This window comes from Sebastes fasciatus, chromosome 9 (assembly GCF_043250625.1).
Source record: "Sebastes fasciatus isolate fSebFas1 chromosome 9, fSebFas1.pri, whole genome shotgun sequence".
Classification (NCBI taxonomy): domain Eukaryota; kingdom Metazoa; phylum Chordata; class Actinopteri; order Perciformes; family Sebastidae; genus Sebastes; species Sebastes fasciatus.
The window spans coordinates 620,359-640,571 of record NC_133803.1 but is presented as its reverse complement, the minus strand read 5'-3'; the positions used below and the strand labels follow the sequence as shown (position 1 = coordinate 640,571).

The following is a 20,213-nucleotide window of genomic DNA, read 5'->3' as shown; positions in this document are numbered from 1 at the left end:
TGAATTCCAATAATTGGAACTGGCGTGTAATTATTTAAACAAAGTTACCTTGCTGTACTCTGAGTACTCATCATATGATTTACAGAGTTGTATCACTCATTACTCTCTTGGATTAGCCTACTCCTGCCATGTTGATTCTGTGCATACGCCATAAAGGTCACAGAGGGATGTGTTTGGGGAGTGGCATGGCAATATTTAAGGTGTAAAACACACAATCCTATAAATTCATTAAAAGGCGGGTCCATCTGTGTTCTGTTACGTTTTTTTCTAATGGAAATGCCCACTTAGCTGTTTCAAATAGCAGTGATGTAGGTAACCAAAGTAAGCTAATCAATAAGGTCATGAATAATGTGTACACTAGCTGAGGCAAAGTTAGCTGTGCTAAGTTTGGAAATAACTGAAAGAGTTACTTTGGATTTTTTGAAGTGGGGTTGTATGTATGCTGGGGAAAAAAAGTTCGTAAACTTGTGTTTGGTGGATTATTTCTCTGTTGTTACAATGCTAATGGTCATCGTATTTTACATCGTTGGAAAACCTGTTTATTTACCTTCACAATGATGTCCAACTTGTAAGGATCATGCATTTGTGGGATGAGCAGCACAGCTGATTATGTGGGTAGCGCCCAAGAAAAATGTTCCAAAATGCTTTGCCCCAATGGTAAACAGTGTATTCTCATAAGGCTACCAGGAAGCCTGCAATGACTGCCCTTCACCGTCAGGCCCGTTTGCGCTGGTGTCGACAACACAGACAATGGAACCTGAACATGTGGGGGAATGTGATGTTCAGTGATGAGTCCAGGTTCTGTCTGCCAAAGTTGGATGGCAGGGTCAAAGTATGGAGACGACGTGGAGAACGCTATGCTGATTGTTGCACCGATGGAGTAACAGCTTTTGGTGGGGGCAGTGTCATGGTGTGAGGGGGGGCATCTCCCTCACTGGCAAAACAAGGCTTGTCATCATTGAAGGCCATCTCAATGCAGGGAGATATCGAGATGAGATTCTGCAGCCAGTGGCGATCCCATATCTCCACAATCTGGGACCTAACTCCATCCTCCAAGATGACAACGCTCGCCCCCACAGAGCCAGGGTTATCACAGACTACCTCCACAATGTGGGAGTAGAGAGAATGGAACGGCCTACCAAGAGTCCAGACCTCAACCCAATTCAACACTTGTGGGATCAGCTTAGGCGTGCTGTACGTGTTAGAGTGACCAACACAACCTTGTTGGCTGACCTGGAACGAATCCTGGTTGAGGAATGGAACGCCATCCCACAGCAACGTGTGACCCGGTTGGTGACCAGCATGAGGAGGAGGTGCCAGGCTGTTGTGGCTGCGTATGGATCTTCCACCGCTACTGAGGCTCCTGACGGTATATTAAATGAATAAAGTGTAAAATAGCCAGTATGTCTTGTTTGTTCCCTGTTACTGATAGAGAGTTCAATCATCCAATCCACCAAACAACTCAAAACAAGAGTCAACACCAACAGGAGAATACACTGTTTACCATTGGGAGAGCATTTTGGCAAATTTTGAAGGTAAATAAACAGGCTTTCCAACCATGTAAAATACAATGACCATTAGCATTGTAACAACAGAGAAATAATCCACCAAACACAAGTTTCCGAACTTCTTTTCCCAAGTTTATACTCGCGTGTTCTGCGAGGTAAAATGGCTGTTTTGTGAATTGAGTTAGGTCTGATCTTGAAGACCGTGATATAACGGCTTCAGTTACTGTCGGAACGCGCTGTCTGATGGCGAGGTAAAGCGGCTGTGGACGAGAGCAGCAGAAATACGTATTTTAGCCACCTAAAAAAACAAACATCCGTTTAAGTGTAGGCTATATTTAGAATATTTTCACCCTTTTACCTCGCCATCAGACAACACTTTCTCATGGGGGACTAAAGACCAGACCAGACTCCATTCACAAAAACATTAATTTGACCTGTCAGAAGAGTTGCTGGTCTACCGCTGCATCGATCGGTTCGTTTGATGGTGTTATTGTTCTTATTATTCTTATCCAAACTAGCGTGGCGTCCACACAGCAGTACATTGCTTAGCTTCTGTGCCGTTACTCCTGTCTGCTTCTCCAAACTGGGAGCATGCTAACCGCCATCAATGTTACTATATGTAACGTTAATACACTGACTATAAGGATGTGTATTAACTGTACATGTAGCAGCATATATCATTGTGCAGAAACCTACGTCAGGTCACATGGAATAAAGGTTTTAGAAGGGCTTGGGAAAATAGCATTTTGACACTAAAACATACATACTTTGACCATAATTTGAATGTTTGGATTTGAATACATAAGGAACACCACTGTGAAGCTACAGAATGATATAAAAACCTAACAAAATATATGGATATGGATCCACCCTTTAAATATGGTAATTCATTTTCCCAATCTTATTTCCTCTTGGCCTGTCAGCTACTAAGAAACTTCACAAACAAAAAAAAAATGTACATCTTATTGATTGCTGGGTTAGTTGTGTTTCTGCAAGGCGTGTAAATGGTTTAATTAAAGTACAACTTTGATATGGGTAATTGAGAGAAGTGTACTGAGGGGTATTAGGACACACTGGCATGTTCCAGTTAGTTTTGAGTGGATTACTACTCATGTTGTCCTCAGACACATTTTAATTTGGATGTTACAGGAACAGACCCACAGACTTATCCTGAACTGAACTGTTTAACTTAGCAGGTCTGCTAATAAGTGCTCATCCTCCAGATTCCTCTTTACTGAAGCTCTTTGGCTTCCTGTTTGTGCTGTGTGTGTGTGTGTCTCTCTGTCTCACATACACAGACACAAACACACACTCCCCAGCTGTGTTTGGACAGTACAGCTCATAAGCTCTATCCTCAACACGTGGCCAAATGTAGCCTGCATATTTTTTCTTTGTGTGTGTGCATTTAGCCTGCTTTGTTGCATGCGTGCGTGTGTGCGTGTGTGCGTATGTGTGTATGTGCCTGGCTGCCCATGCTGACTGTAATGTAGCCTGTCATATATAGGTTAACACTACTCTCTGACCTACCCAGCCAATCAGAGGCAGGAGAAGAGAAGAGAAAGCCCAGTGGCCCTGGGCTACGCATAAGGCTGCAGTGCCCATCGACAGAACCGACGGACCGGCTTATTGACTGGCCGTCTGGCTCACTAGTTGTCTGCCTTGCTGGCTGTTTAGCTGATTTTCTGCCTGTCCATACCTAATCTATTTGTCTATTTAACGTCTTAGGTTTTCTGTATCAGCAGGAACGGGGAGGGAGGCAATAAGGGGGGTATTTGACCCCCGTTAGCGTTCTAAGTCCCTGTATTTATTCGCCTGCCGCTCTACAGGGGGGGGGGGGGTGTCGGCCTGTCGCGTGCTTGTTTGTGGCATTAGAGCCAAAGAAACGAGGGCTGGATTGTGTGGAGTTGTCACGGTCATGTTGTTGTGGCCGCCATGTTCTTGGCTGACGCTGATGGTGAAGGAATGCATGAATGGGCAACCCTTTACTTGCTGTTTTTCTCTCCTTTAGTCTCTTTCTCTTACACACACACACACACACCTCATTCACCACATCACCCGGCTCGCCCTGACAGGATTACAGCCTCCTCTGCTTTTTAATTAACGGGTTAAATAGACCCCCCACTATGGACCTCGAAAGGGGCTGAGTGTGTGAGGAGGGGGGAGATGGGGAGGTCACATGACTGTTCATTTAGACCAGTATTAAAAAGAGCCCTGTGTACTTCTGATTAGCATGATTGTGTTTGTGGGTGTGTATATCAGAGCGGAGGCTCATCAAAAGACTAATTAACACATCCACACTGCAGCCGGTTGATTTAAGAGACAGGCATTCTGCCCTTTTTCTAGGTGTAACAAAATAAGCTTATTCTAAATTATACTAGAAAATTATTTAAGAGTTAAAGGCAGGGTTGGTAAACTTAAGAAACTAGAAAGAGTACACTATATTTTAAAAATGATCCAACTGAAAAACCCAGCCCAGTGTTGCCAACTCTTTTCCAATGAAAGAAGGTAGCAGTGCTAGCTCCAAAAGTCCCTAAATCTAGAGAGAAAGTCACCAATTTGGTATGCTGACAAGCCGTCCCTTCAGGCCTCCAAAGCCACTCCCCCAAATGTATCATAATGAACGTAAACGACAGCCAGAGATACCAGATTTTTAAAAAGTTTTTGATTTATTGATTGCTGTCGGGATGTAATGACAATTTCAGCAAATATAACAAAACATGTATTTAAACAGCACTACCAACCGTTAGGGGTGTAAGAAAATATTGACATACATGACTATCGCAATATTATGTTTTGCGATACTGTATAAATTTTCCAAAACGCTCTATCGATTTTTAATTAACCTCTTAAAAATCTGTCTGTTATTATGTCCTTAAGAGGTTGTAGCGGGCTCAGTTTTAAAGCTAGAGTGAAGGCTGGCATTATATGAAACTACAAAACCTAAGGAAACCATCGGTACCAACCATGTCATACCTGCATGTTGCGAAGAACGCAAAATAACAATCCAAAGTTATGCTAAATTTTTTGCCAAGGAAAAACTGGCATGGCCATTTTCAAAGGGGTCCTTTGACCTCTGACCTCCAGATCAGTGAATGTAAATGGGTTCTATGGGTACCCACAAGTCTCCCCTTTACAGACATGCCCACTTTATGATAATCACATGCAATTCTGGGCAAAAACCATACAGTTTTTTTTAATGCAGTATAAATGCATTATTTTTGCCTATTCTAAAAACGTTGTGTTTGAATATTTCTGCATACTGGAGTCCCTAAACAGTCTAGGAATTACATAAATTGGGTATTACTGTAAAGCTGAGGCTCTTGTGGATCCAATGAGCCCAACTGTATTCATGTGTCATGATGTTAGTCCCCATAGTAGCATTTCCCATAGTGACTTTTTTTTACTCAGATTTTACACATATGGTGGTGTGTTCTTTATACTATGATAGTTTTCCTAAAATTTTATTTGAAAAAATTGCAATATATCGCCTTGCTTACAGTATCGCAATATATTGCAACATATTAAATCGTTACCCCTGTATCACGATACGCATCGTATCGCCAGATTCTTTCCAATACACAGCCCTACCAACCATGCCTTTGAAGCTACTAAAGCATTAAATATATAGTCCAATGAGGACATTAAAAAGATAAAAACACTGTTTCAGCAGATGCTTGGCAGCACAGTTTATATAGCTGGAAACTTGGGATATTTATGTTTCTGGGTATAAGACAGGTTTTATAGATGTATGTTTAATCAGTCATAGTAGAAACAGGGCAGCACCACGGTAAAGTGATTAAGAAGAGCCATTCAACCAGATGTCTGAATGTCCTTGAGGAAGATAACTTAGACCTCTCTCAATCAGAACAGACAGACAATACAAACAAATATCTTGATTTCTATACTACTTATAAAGCCGTCTTTACGGTATTTCAGGATTAAGCTTTTTGTTAGCCCATAATAGGGATGCTAATTTTGAAAAAATGTCTTAACCGATAACCGACCCTCATTAACCGATTATTAATCGTTAACCGACAAGATTTGTGCAGTATATGAGCACAACAGACAGCCGAGTCCTCAGTTCACTGTCAGGAGAGTTACTGTAGCAGCCACGATGCTGCGTTCACTGTCTCCAGTTCACCGTCAGGAGAGTTACTGTAGCAGCCACGATGCTGCGTTCACTGTCTCCAGTTCACCGTCAGGAGAGTTACTGTAGCAGCCACGATGCTGCGTTCACTGTCTCCAGTTCACCGTCAGGAGAGTTACTGTAGCAGCCACGATGCTGCGTTCACTGTCTCCAGTTCACCGTCAGGAGAGTTACTGTAGCAGCCGCGATGCTGCGTTCACTGTCTCCAGTTCACCGTCAGGAGAGTTACTGTAGCAGCCGCGATGCTGCGTTCACTGTCTCCAGTTCACCGTCAGGAGAGTTACTGTAGCAGCCGCGATGCTGCGTTCACTGTCTCCAGTTCACCGTCAGGAGAGTTACTGTGGCAGCCGCGATGCTGCGTTCACTGTCTCCAGTTCACCGTCAGGAGTTACTGTGGCAGCCGCGATGCTGCGTTCACTGTCTCCAGTTCACCTTCAGGAGAGTTACTGTAGCAGCCGCGATGCTGCGTTCACTGTCTACAGTTCACCTTCAGGAGAGTTACTGTAGCAGCCGCGATGCTGCGTTCACTGTCTCCAGTTCACCGTCAGGAGTTACTGTAGCAGCCGCGATGCTGCGTTCACTGTCTCCAGTTCACCGTCAGGAGAGTTACTGTAGCAGCCGCGATGCTGCGTTCACTGTCTCCAGTTCACCTTCAGGAGAGTTACTGTAGCAGCCGCGGTGCTGCGTTCACTGTCTACAGTTCACCGTCAGGAGAGTTACTGTAGCAGCCACGATGCTGCGTTCACTGTCTCCAGTTCACCTTCAGGAGAGTTACTGTAGCAGCCACGGTGCTGCGTTCACTGTCTCCAGTTCAGCTTCAGGAGAGTTACTGTAGCAGCCACGATGCTGCGTTCACTGTCTCCAGTTCACTTTCAGGAGAGTTACTGTAGCAGCCACGATGCTGCGTTCACTGTCTACAGTTCACCGTCAGGAGAGTTACTGTAGCAGCCACGATACTGCGTGTAATGTCGCGGACATGCAGCCACTTTCCCAGTAAAAGTCTCCACCGCACATTTAGTTTAGTTTAGCTGGCCTGTCAGCTGTATGTCTGCCCGGCGTAATGATACTCTGTCTGCCCAGATTAACGATAGCGATTGAACGACAAACAGTGTGTGTGTTTGTGCTACGTTAGCAGCTGTAGCTCTGCTGATAGCTTCATTGTCACACACATACGGTCAGTCAGCCTGGCGTGACATCAGGGAGTTTCTGACAGATGTGTGTGTGGTGGCGGTGAATGTGGGTTTTGTCGGTGGCGTTCTAGCTGTGAATGTAGTGTAGCAGACAGTGTGTGAACAGTTTATTTGTCGGTGAATAAATGCTACGATGCTACAACTCGCTCCGCTCAAGAGCTATAGACCGGAGCCAACTTCCTGTATCTGTAACTCCGGCTCAGACTCTCTTAAGGTGGACTCTTAAGGTGGACCAGCTTTTCTCCTTAAAGTGACAAGTTTTTCTCAGCTTTTTAATTAATTATTAACATTTCTTTTAACCGTTTTAACCGATAGCGTTAATCGGTTAAAATGCTTAATGTCAGTTAAACTGTTAATTATTAACATTCCTAGCCCATACAGACACTATTCTGGAGTGCTAGAGCACAGATGCAGACATGCACACATATGCATGACTACACGTGTGCTACACACTACATGCATGCATGCATACATTCACAAGCAGCCAGGACTCTCCTCCCCCCTACTTGGAGCATGTTGACCCTCACATATAGGTCATGGGATGGATGTACATGCTTTGAAGTCTGAAGTGCATATCATTATAAAGAGAGCTGCTCTTTAACAGTGTTGGTGTAAGGCTCTACAAATCTAGTGTAGTGTTGAATAATGTTGTTTTCCCAGACAATCCCAAGGCAGTTGTATCATGAATTAATTACAGGGTAGTTTTTTTAGGGAGGTGGGTGGGACTATATATATTAGAATATATTAGAAAATATATTATTCAAATAGATAAAGTGATGTTTATCTTGATATTTGATTGAATAATCTTTCAATTATTCATTGTCAGTTGTGCTGGATTTAATTTAACTATGAATTTAGTAGGATCCCAGTGCCTTACTCAGATAGTTGAGGCCTGCAAAGTATGCAAGTGTCCAATTTTTCAAAGTGTCCCTGTCTGTGAAGTAAGGAGTCTAGGAAATAGGAATTTCCCTCAATCATAAGATATAACATTGAAGCCACAGGTCTTGCATAGTATTAGTCAAGAACTGCCATTTCAACAAGCTTTTAATCAATACTACTACTACTAGGGCTGGGATGATACACTTATCTCCTGATTCGATACTTGGGTGCCGATTTGATATGTATTGCGATTTTCAATTATTGCGATTCAGTATTTGATTTATTGCGGTTTTTGTTAACTTTTTTAACTCTAGACCATGGGAAAAACTTGAATCATACACTTCTAGGGATTTTTACTTTTGAAAATATCTAAATGAATCTTGTAAAAATGTTTGATTTTCAGCATGTATGTAGTCAGAGATGTCCTGAAGTCAAATATATCAGGATCATTGTCGGGCATTATTTTTTAATTTTTTTCCAGCAACTCAAAAATCAAAGAATAAAGACATTTCCCTCACAGATTAGTGGTATTTTCTTTTTAATTTATAAGGGACATGTAATGTTTTATATTTCTGGTGAATATAATCCAATCAAATTTTGTATATACAGTTCCATTTGTTAACACCTTATTTTCCAAACCGGACGTAGTCACATGTGTCTACTTCCGCAAACTTCGCCAAGTCCGTCGCTAGCTCTCCCGTCAGCTCTGTTCTCTTTATCCATTCATGGTCAGCTCCATCGGGGCCGTTTGAATGCAGAGAACAGAAATGTCAGCATATGGGTGTTGTACAGTTGTAGCGTCGGCCCATTTGACCACGGAGACGAGAGCGACTGCTGGCGTGACCGCATTTTACCGCAATACGTTAACGTTTCCTGTCCGTGACACAGTTAGCGTGCAGCTTTAGCCATGATGTCTAGCTCTACTTTTCCTGTCAATGTGTGAAACCCAAAGTGTTTCCATCCTTTACTGCAGGGGTTCTCAACCTTTTGCAACTGAAGGCCCACTTGTGATTGTCAAAACATTTCCGAGGACCACCTTCCCAAATAAATGAGTAAAAAACCTAACATGTTTATACAACAAATAATAAACTGGGCTGTAGATATGTGTTATGCCACTGTCAGCTGTAATGACCAAAATACATATTCTGCTTACCCTCAGTGAGACACTTGGGCTTGCCTCTGGGAAATAATGAGATCAAGTCGTGGTGGGATGGGTGAGAGGCTGACACGCAGAGTAGCATTCAAAGTTGCTTTCAGTTTGTTCCTTGCCTTTGATTTTGTGACAGTCACAATGGAAAACCCTGACTCACATAAATAGGTGGTGGTGAAAGGCAACAGAAATTTGATTGCCCGTTTTGACAGAGAGGGATATTGACTGGCAGCCAGTATCCAGAATGAAGCAAGGTCTACTTGTGTGAGCTGAAGCTTCAGGCTGCTGTCTGCTGATAGTTCCATCAGTTCATTTTCCAACACAGTGGAGAGAGCTATGTCTTCTGAAGCAGGATCCACAGAGAAAGGGTCCAAAATCCAAAGGTTTCCATCTCGTGCATCTTCTGGGAAGTAGTCTGTAAACTTTCCTGACAACTGAGTCAAATGCTGGGTTATAACACTGGATATGTTGACATGAGGAGTGGCTTCCAAAGTTTCACTTAGGAGTGAAAACACGTCAAATCGTCCCTCCTTGACTCTTCTGTTCCACAGAATAAGTTTTTCCTTAAAGCCCTCAATTTTGTCTGAAACCAAAAACACTGTGCTGTTTCTGCCTTGCATTGATATATTGAGCTGATTTAACTGGTCAAATATATCTGATAAGTAGGCCAATTTTGCACAAAAGTTACCATCAGTGTAATGCTCAGCAAGAGGGGAGTGCTGCTTTTCCAGAAATGTGTGCACTTCTTCTCTCAGTTCAAAAAGGCGATTAAGCACGAATCCTAATTTAATGTATTCAGGGTCATATTTCCTCACCACACGCTTCGGAGCTGTTACTGGCGCAGGGTTGTCTCCCACATCACTTTTTCGCTTTAAAAACCGATCCATTTTGTCTCACTGCATCCGAGAACGTTAGCTAGCTAACAGTGGCAAACGGGTTTGTCTCTACCTGATGATGTTTGGTGTTTTTACACAAGGCCTATTGAAGGAGGTTGGGTCACACTTAATCAACGCGCCTTCGGGGTACCGCACATGCGCAGTAATATCTGCTCTGCACTCGCCGAAATTGAGCCGATCGCAACGCACGACCGCAGCTCCAGTTACACTGCGCATGTGTTATACCCAATACAAGACCCGTGTCCGCCCGTGTCTCAGCCTCCTTCAATAGGCTTTGATTTTACAGCAGCTGGCATCTTACCTCCTTTAGGTTTTACCTGTTCACTTTGCTAAATAATAATAAAAAAATAATCTAGTACCACTGCCTCCGCGGCACACTAGATGGCGCTCTGTGGGCCGCAGAGCGCCATCTGGTTGAGAATGGCTGCTTTACTGGATGTGTAGTGTTTACCACGCTGGATTTAACATGGGAGGGTGCAGGTCGTGTCCACGCTGACCCTCCACCGCTTTCTACTTTCTCGTTTCGGCTCGCTGTGGTTTGTTCTGGTTGATTGATACGGAACGGATATGACATCACATTACTCAGACTACAACAATAAAAGTGGTAACTTCCTTCTACCTCAATATAGATTAAATGAAGCAAATATATCGATTCTGGCATTAAAATAAACAATTTCAAAATCTTAAAAAAAAAAGAAATCGCGATGCATAGGTGAATCAACTTTATTCCCCACTGTACTACTAGCAGTTCTAAGAAACCCTGGCATGATAGCTTTACAGTTCAAACATGGTAAAGTAATTAGCTGATAAATGCATGGATTGCTGACTTTACTGACCATGTCTCTGGCAGATAGTTGGCATGTTGAGCATCCAAAGAGACAGAAGGACAGACACAGAAATTGCCAGGAAACTCATCTCTTTGCATCAGTTAGTTACAACAATTACCTTGTCAGTAACTCTGGTTTTAAGAGGCTTGAGATGAAATGAGGTTTGGTATTTTAAATTGAACTTCCATGGATATGCAAATGGTGGTTTGGATTGTTGTAGATAACAGCGACTGGGGAGGTGGTGCTGTGTGAGTTTGTGGAATGTCTACGAGGCTCACTAAAACATGTTGACACCCGTAATAACACCAGTCGTCATGCATGCTCCTTTTAATGTCCCTTGGGGAACACACAGTAAGATAAAACTCACAGGCTCTGTATTCTGCAAGCACTAAAGAGATACTTCTTCTCTTTGAGTCAGACAGATGAAATGGGGATCATGGTTACAGGTCACAGAATTACTGACATACATGCTCTCTTTACCATGCTAATGAAATTCTTCTCAGTAGTTTGAAGTACAGTCTGCAGAGGGTCTCTTGTAGAATGTAATGGTTATCACAATGTAGCCGGAAAATGTCAGTGCTTCATAAAGATGTTTGAATTGTATAACTGACTTAACTTAACTGACCGAAGAATTTGGTTTGAGCGCTGGAAACAACATGGTCTGAATCATTGGGGCCTCCAGATTAGGTAGGGCGGCATTTCTACTTGGCTCTGTCTTTGAATGCGTCTGTGCTTTCTTTAATATGGTTATGGCACTGACCCGGCTTGGACAAGGGACCATTGTCACTGTGTTGCTAATGATTTTAGTCAAATACACACTTGTTCCATGACATAGAGCAACATAGTGTCAAACAACAACCCAGTCACACGCGCCTTTGAAACATTCATTTTAAAATGTATCTGTCTACATCTTCAACTGACTTTGCTACAAACAGAGATTAAATAACTGTATGCCTTTTTTTCCCCCACAGAAATCCTAAGGCCACGGTGCAGAGGACCAACAAGAAGGTGAACAATGACCCCACACTGCGCATCCAGAACCTTTCTGTTCTCATCAGACAGATTAAAGCCTACTATCAGGTATGATTTCTTTCTGCTGAACAAGCTGCAAAGTCCGTTATCACGTGTTCCTCTTTTTGCTTGATCAGAAGTTAAGGTTGTCCAACAGTGGCCATGTTGAGGTGAAGGTTGCAAGCTGTTTTTGCAGAATCTCTGGGTCAAAATCATAGACTGTATATAACGATGGACGACATGACAGCTCCCTAAAAGTGAAGCCAAAACAAAGAATGCAATTGCCAAGAAGTGAAAGTCAATTGTTCGTTCAATTGCAACATCAGCACCTACCAGCAAAGCTACACCTCCGCCATTTTGGACTGAAAGGGACTACCGGACGTCGGTAAAACATCTGCCTACAAAGTGCCGTACAAAAGTAAAACAAAATTATTTCTATTGTATTGTCATATTTCTTGTCTTTACCAAAATGGCCCGTGTTGAACAATACAAATATTATAAATATAATAAGCTTTTTCAGTCCAAAATTGTGGCAGCAAAACCCCGGAGTTTCGTCTCTTTGCTTCTATACTGTTTGGCCAAAACATCTTGAGCGCCCCCTGGTGACTGGCTGCAGTGTAGGTCATAAGACGCCATTTTAGTTAGTTCTTATCACGCTGATGTGTGTTCATGTGTTATAAGTTTGGTTTTAATTAGTTATTTGATGCTATAAAAAGGGGATGAGACGTCATGATTGACAGCTGCGAGTCTCTCGCAGACAAGCTGCGGCCGTGCTCGGCTCGTTTGGATGGATGACCTTGATACCACGGCTCCAGTCCCCGATCACTACCGCGCAGACTCTGGCTCCAAATGACGTCAAAATATCAAGATGGCAGCTCCCGTATCTGGAATATTTTGGTTTCACTTCTGTACAGTGCGAGGAAGTGGAGGCGTGTCGTCCATCTTGATATACAGTCTATGGTCAAAATCATGATGAATAACTTGCATAAACGCCTTCATGCGTGGCTTGGGCTGAAGCTAAGCTCTAAGTAAAGCCGAACAATGTTCTATGTTCCCTTCTGCCTGAGCCGGGTGGTCTGCATTCAAACAGTGGGTTCTTACCCCTTAGGGTACAGGGAAAACATGCAGCAGACAACACAGCTTTCACATGCCACACAAAGTCTTGGCAGTATAAATAGAGATATATTTGTGTATGTGTGTGACTGCGTGTGATGTGGTATCATGACCCCCCATCCAGATGCCAGAGAGGGACCCGGTAAATATACAGCGACACCAGGAATGTGAAACACATGAAGCCACTGATCTCTGTCTCTCTTACTGAGATGAATCAGTCAATTCATTTACTTTTCTCTTTTTATTTAAAAAATGATCTTGTGCAACAAATTCCCTCTTGGATGATGACCTGATATATCAGCTTCAGCTTGTCTCGGGTGTCCCAGAAAGAGACCCAAACTACAAAAAGCAGCTCACGGCAGCAGAGAGATGTGAAGGTGATAGAAGCACACTAAGTCACATGTAGCGAAGTCTTATCTCATGTTCAGTCTGTGTTTACTGCTTAGCATGGTATCAGCTCATCAGGCCCTGAAACATGCCGGTTAACTCTCTCACCACAGTTCATCTTTACATTTACCAAAAGGATTGAGACTTAAAGAGAAAGTGGAAGAGGATGTGTGGGGGATTAAAGATGGAGGAAAGATGAAAGATGGGCTCCTTGATCACAAGATATCAGAGAGTGAGCTCCACACTCTTTTTGGTGATGTGATCACATGTGGAAAGCTGTAAATGCAGGTGGGAGTGATGCATTGACATAGAATTAGTCAGGAAAATGTTGTGCTCATACTACATTTGTACACATGCATCCTGACCTGGACCATCTCTTAACCACATAGTCCACTTTGCAGTACACACATATAGCACGCTACGCGGTTGATTTGCCTGTGTCAAACAACTTTGACCAGAGTTTACAGCCCATATCCGAGGCTAGATGTCAAATATTTGATGTAATCCTAATCTGTAATCCATCTCACTCTGTATGGCTGAGACTATGGCTAAATCTGGGTAAATGTAGATGCAATATACTATGTCTGAACTAGGCTTGCTGCAGTAGTCAGTGTTAACGGTGTTCAGGCATACACCGATTACATTACTTATCCACTGCCCCCGCTGTCGTTTGGCTTTTTCTAGAGAAATAAAACCCATTTATTGTCATTGCGTATCAGCATCGTGTTATCCATAGTCGGACGACAAATGCTACAAACTGAAAGTGAAAGTGTCTCCTCTGTACAGCACAGGAGTCAGATTTCTCACACGGGACGAGACGATGGCGGAGGATTTGGTGTCGAAGCGAAAAGCAAAAGCGCCTCTTTGGCAATATTTCGGATTTAAGTCCAGTGAGGCAATCGCCGTGCAGAGGTAGCGTTCACAGGCCGTGTGCATGGCGCCGGGTGGAAACCTGCGGTCCCGCAGTGAAAGCTAAACTGGAGAGGCCAGACACACAGCCATCCAACGTTTAAGATCAAAGTAAGCGCTCGACATATATTGAGTGTATTCCGTTGTAATTGGTAACACCAGTGTTGTCACAAGTTTATTAACTGGTGGGAAAACTCCTGTGAAAATGGCTGAACCGAAGCCTGGCTTCGCATGATAGCACATGGTCCTAGTTTTCTCTGCATTGTGCAAATTAATGTCGACTCTTAGACAGTGCGTTATTGTTACATAATCATATCACCCGTACTATCGGGTCATCTTGACAGGTGTTAAGAAATATGTGGTGATTTCTGCTAATACACAAAAATTTGATTTCAACACGAATCAGAACAAACATGGTACACACAACCAAATGTCAAGTTGCTGTTACAGTTGTACAGTTCTTTGGCTTTACTTGAAATGTGTATTTCTTTTTTACTGTCTGCTGTCATACCGTATTACTTAAATGCTCAGTAACGCTTAATCCAATTGTGAAACCTGTGAGTTTAGCGAATTGAAACAATCCAGAGAGAATAGGATTCATTACATTGCTGCAACAGTGTCTCAACTGTGTTGATGATAACCAGGAATTGAGCGTGACCTAGCATGCTGTTGCGACAGTGCAGTGAGTTTAGGAATGTTATCGTGGCCAAGCAGTCGCACTGACGGAGACACAGATTTCCCACACCTCAGACTTATGAGTGTGACCCATATCCTCAGGGGCTGTAGCTGTGAAAAGGCACTTACTTATCATGTCATTTGGTAGTATGAAATGGAGAAACAGTGCATTTTACAGCCTAGTTTTAGCTGAATCTAATTCCATTTTTCGTACTGGATAAGACTAAACAGTTCTTGAGGTTGATGTGTTTTAGATAGTTTATAATTCTGCTATTTCTATTTCTGAAGTTCCATTTTTAATTTTTCCCCATAGCCAAGTGAGGAGTGTCACTGGTTGGTTAATTGCTTTGTTAGCTCCAGCGCCTTGGTCCTAAACATCCTGTTAATCCCTCACCATATCCTTTAAACAATCAGCCTATTGTATAGACTTTGACATTATAAGCCGACTAAAGCTCCACTAGGGCGCCTCAAATGGCTAGCAGAATTATGGGGCTCAGAGTCAGTGGCTGCTGGGGTTAAGTAGTGACCAGCAGACTCGGTGGATGATGAGATGACAGGAAGGGTTAAAGACATGAACTGGGAGCATCTTCGTGACTCGGTTAGTAACAGGACATACCTTGTATCTTTACCATCCTGAATCTAGCATGTTAATGCAATACTACTCACCTTGTTTGTCGAAAACAAAACCCATTACTGAAAATATAAATAGTCTATTTTGTCATTGAAAGGATGTGTACATTGTAAACCTTGTAAAAACCTTGTAAAATCTATTTACTTTTAGTTTCATTTTTAGTCAAGTTTTACTTCTGTTAAGCATATTTCAGAATGTGTTGAAAATATACTGAATTGAATCATTGTTGTGTCTTCAATAAAAGTCGAGTCAGCCAAGATCCATGTGGCCAAAATGTTTAATATAAAGCGAGTTTTTGGCATAATTGGGCAAAGATTCTATAATAACCTTTCAGCATATTGTTCACTGTTTAGCTGTAAAATGAGAAAGTGTGCTCTGTCTGGTGGGCGGTGCTTGGTATGTCCTCAACAGATCTCAACATGGCTGCCGGGTCACAAACTTTCTCATTTTAAAGCTAAACAGTACACTACGAGATGATTCTGACAACGTCTGAGGAGAGAAATAGACATTAACGTAACAGAATATTGATTCATATTTGATCAGCGCTGCCTAGTTTGACCGTTTGTGAGTGCGCCTGCTCAGAGACGGCAGGCTCCAGCTCGGCTCTGATTGGTTGTTTTCCTCCGGTCTGTGAAATCTTGCAGATGCCATTAGGAGCAGCGGAGGATTACCTGTCTCATGCACTACTGTCAGGATATAGTGACTGTTTTATAAAAATAACTTATATATTTGTTTTTACCCATACTATTCAGAGCTGTTTTAGCTTCAGGAGGACATTGTAAGCCAACAATGAAACTCTTGTTCGTCTATGGTGTTTCGATAATCTTCTCTGTTTGCCGCTGCATCGCTTTGTTGACCTGCTGGTCACACTATTGTTCAGCCACTTGTGTCTGCAGGCTCTGCCTCACAGAGACCACCTGCACGTTAAATATCCCCAGTAGATCCCTGCTGTCCTTGCTGTCCGTCTGTCTGTCCCCTTAATGGCCTTTCAAAGACTTAACCACCCACTGAAATGGACTGATACTTTTATCGCAATTTAGACAAAAGCCAGACTGTATCATCATGTGGTTCTCAGTTGCCTTGTTCACATGGGGATATCAGTACTTCATGCCAAAGGGTTTGAGGTTGGATGACAGAAACAGTCAGGAGACCCTCTTGATTGTTTGCTCTTTGAATTATCTCAGTTCTTGCATGCATTTCCCTTTAATCTCCGACTCTTTGATTTATAAGTAGTAGACTATCAGGGACGAGACTTGAAGTTGTTCTTATTTTACTGCTGCAATCATTGCAGTTGCTAATCAGCTGGAAGTGTCAAGAAGGTGGATAATGTGTATTTAAACAGTAAAGAGACTGAAGGTGGGTTTATGGTTGCAACGAGGTGCGTGAACCTTAAAATTACGTCATCGCGGCTTCTACGCCCCCTGGCATTTCGGAGCATACTGCAACAAATAATGCGCTGATCATAAAAGTCTGTGTGTGTGCTAATAGCACGCATGCCATCTACGGAGACCTGCGTCAAGGTGTCGCGCACAAGTAGAAACAAAGCTTGACTCAGATTAGTAATGGTCAAAATAGGTTTTGAATGCAAGACCACTAAGGAAGAGAGCAAGTCAGAGAGCAGAGGAGGGGTATGTAGCAGACCTGCATCCATCCGTGTGGTCTTGTTCTGTTATTACTCGTCAATGAGTATTTGGACAGTGACACATCTTTTGTTGTTTTGGCTCCGTACTCCAGCTCATTGGACTTGAAATGAAACAAAGACTTTGAGATTGAAGTACTGACTGTCAGCTGTGGATCTGTGGAGGTTTTTTACAGCAGAAAATGTGTCTAAATACATACTTCTGGATCCCACTGTACTACTCACACACCGTTTCTGCTCTAAAGTCAAAAGGAGACAGTTCTTATTGAGATAATGATGAGGAAAATTGGCTTTGATATATGGTTTTGCAGTGGTCTCCATTTCCTGTGGTTGTTTTGTCGCTTACTGGTTTCAGATTTCTAGAGCAATATGGATGAAGACGGAACCATTCAGATCCTACTAGGCTAATGGACTTACCAGGTTTTCAATTTACTGTACTACTCAGCACTTGAAAGATGACTTGAGTGAGTGGAAGCCTTGTATGGTTGGTTGCTTCCTGTGATTCAATAAATTGATCTCACTTGAGAGTCTTTTAATTAAATTTTCCCAGAAAGGGTTAGAAACCACTCTGGGTAAAGATATCACTGTATGGCAACAGAGCAAATGGTCAATATGTTTTCTTCATTGGAGCGTAAGAGAACAAACCTAAAAGTATTAAAAGCTGAATTCACCTACATAAAGTCAATGTCTAACTGAAGGCTACAGTGAACTGGCTCCAATTCAATAAAGTCTTCCCCTCCTCCTTCCTCCCAAAGGCTCCTCTGGTGTCAAGAGATGACTCTTCATTATCCTTCTTGAACCTTCGTCAGAGGCAGTTGAGGACGTTTCCTGGGACTTTGTCCCTTTCCTCCCCATTCCCTTACCTTCACTACTTTTCCACTCCTCCTCCCTGCCCCTTCACTTCTGTACCAGATGTAATCCTAGCAGTATCTGTGTGTCATTTTCCACATGGGGAACCCACGGAGATCGACTTTGTGCAGAGGCTGTGAAATGTGAATTGGCGCAAAACAAGAATTTCAATAATAATTTGGTTGCTCTCTTTAGCCGAGCTCGAGTGTGTGTCTGTGATCAGAGTCTCTGTTATTGTTCTGGTACAGTAGATTGTGTAGGAGGAGGTCAATGTCTAGACTGGCTTCAGACTTTGATTTCAGAATCTGGTGAACAGATCAAGTCTGAACAGCTGCAAGTGTGTGCGTTTCTGTATGAAAGCTAGCAATTATCACATTCTGTTTCGGGGGTGGGCTATCAACTTTGCCGGTCATTTCTGTACAGCAGACTCCACTGAAGGTTTCATTTCCCTGGTGGTCAGTCCAAATATATACTGGGCCTCCTTTTTAATTTAGTGGCCTTGGTTTGGCATTCTTAAGCGGGGTGTAATATGGAGGTTCAGCCAGCTGAACTAAATTCTTTGTGCTTTTACTGGCTTTTTCAAAGCTTGCTAAGTGAATCCCTTCATCCTGGTTTATGAAAATCAGGCTCAGAGAGCACCAGAGAGTGCCATTCAATGTCAAAACTAGTCATTCAAATTGACGGGATGGTGATCTTTTTTTTCCAGTGACAAATAGTTGGGTACTTTAGTTGGTTTAGTTTTATAAAATTCTATAATTGAATGTTGATTAGTTTTATTGCAGGCTGATATGCACTGTTAAACAACATTTTTCTCTGTTCCTATCCTTAAAAAAGGTTAAGACGTTACTTTTGGAAATAAGAGCAGTTCTGTCCTCTGCTTGCCACTGCTTTGGTTTGGGGTGTGGTGTAACGGCTGGGAGCTCTGTTTGGACTGTTTAAAGGATGACAGAGGGCACCATTCATGTTGAGTGGGCCTGGCCCCAAAGGCTCTGAAAACATGTAATGTAGGATCGGTTATCAGGCCCTCTTGTGCCTTTTTATTTGTTATCATTTGTAGGCTACGTTGAGACCAGACTGAGAATATCTAGATTTTGATGTTCCTCGGCTGAGAGAATACACTTGTTTCATTACTGATATTGCCAAATGTTTTTTCTGGCCTGCTATTTAAAATATTCTGAATTATCATGTGTTATACTAATTTTTCTGCAAATGTTCTTCTCAGTTAAGCATTTATTAAGATGAAAAAGATTTCAGGAATTCAGAGAATTCAACTATTGCCTGGTTTGGGGCTTAAGAGACTGACTTTTTCCTCTCCTGACCCAAAGCTTCACAAAGATGCTCTGTTGCTGCTGGGCCAGAGTAAAGTTGAAACACATACAGTACACTCTCTCACCCTCACTCCCAGGCATACATGCACACACATTCTGCTGCAACATACTGTATGCTTGTTTGGTTTTGACTTCATCAAAAAAGGAGAAAATCATTGTTCATCCTTATTACATCTTTAGCCTCAAGCCAACAGTTATTTCTATCGCCTTCAACTAGAACTCAGTCAAAATAAACACACATTGCTTTTAACATATGTTTGTTTTGTAAGTCTGGAATTCCCTATTGACTTCCTGTCTTGCTGCTCCTTTCAGCATCATTCATGGGCAAATCAGTTTATTAGGGCATGTGCTTGTAGCTGCAGGCTTAATGCGTGTTGTCATGCAGAGTCACATGCTAATAGTATGAATATCCTGTTGATGATGGTGTAGCAGCTAACTAACTAGCTAGGTTTTAAAACAGTCACATAGGCAGCAGGCAGTCAGACATCACAAAGCTGCAGGCAGTAACTGTGAGCAAATATGATATGTTTTTATAAAACAATCACTATATCCTGACAAGTAGTGCATGAGACAGATAATCTGTGAAAGAACTCATGTTCCTCGGCCTCCTGTTAGTGCTCCTAATGACATTTGAAAGTACCCAAATGAAAACAGTCGGTCGTTCGGTCGTTCGGTCGTTCGGTCGGTCGGTCAGTGTGTATAAAATAATGTATAAAATGGATTTAGAGACTAATGCACCAAATCAACCAATATAAAAGTTAATTGAATAAGAAAGCAATAAGAAAATAAAAATAAATAAATAAATACAAATTACAAAACTACACAAAATAAGCAGACTGTATTAAAATAATGAAATATTAATAAAATAAAATAGAATAAAAGAGATAATAATGATCAGCAATAAAATGTTGATTAAACAAAATAGAGTAAAATAAACACTATAATGATGATGATAAATAAAATAAGTATAAACAATAAAACCATAACATTATAAAACTATAAAACACTACATAAAAGCCCGACTGAATAGATGGGTTTTAAGTTTACGTTTAAAAATCTCTATATTTTCAGCTC

General features: G+C 42.1%; 1 protein-coding gene across 9 annotated transcripts in view; it reads left to right on the top strand.

The window, feature by feature from the left end:
* The window catches only part of ccdc88ab (coiled-coil domain containing 88Ab), a 144,715-nt gene that overhangs the window by 11,247 nt on the left and 113,255 nt on the right, over positions 1-20,213 (top strand). For all 9 annotated transcript variants that reach the window (XR_012595160.1, XR_012595162.1, XR_012595161.1 and 6 more), the window contains exon 3: positions 11,569-11,677. Coding sequence is in view for 6 of the 9 variants with exons in the window: in XM_074645460.1 (XP_074501561.1) it covers positions 11,569-11,677 (109 nt within the window). In the remaining 3 variants the exon portion in view is untranslated. The remainder of the gene's footprint in view (positions 1-11,568; positions 11,678-20,213) is intronic.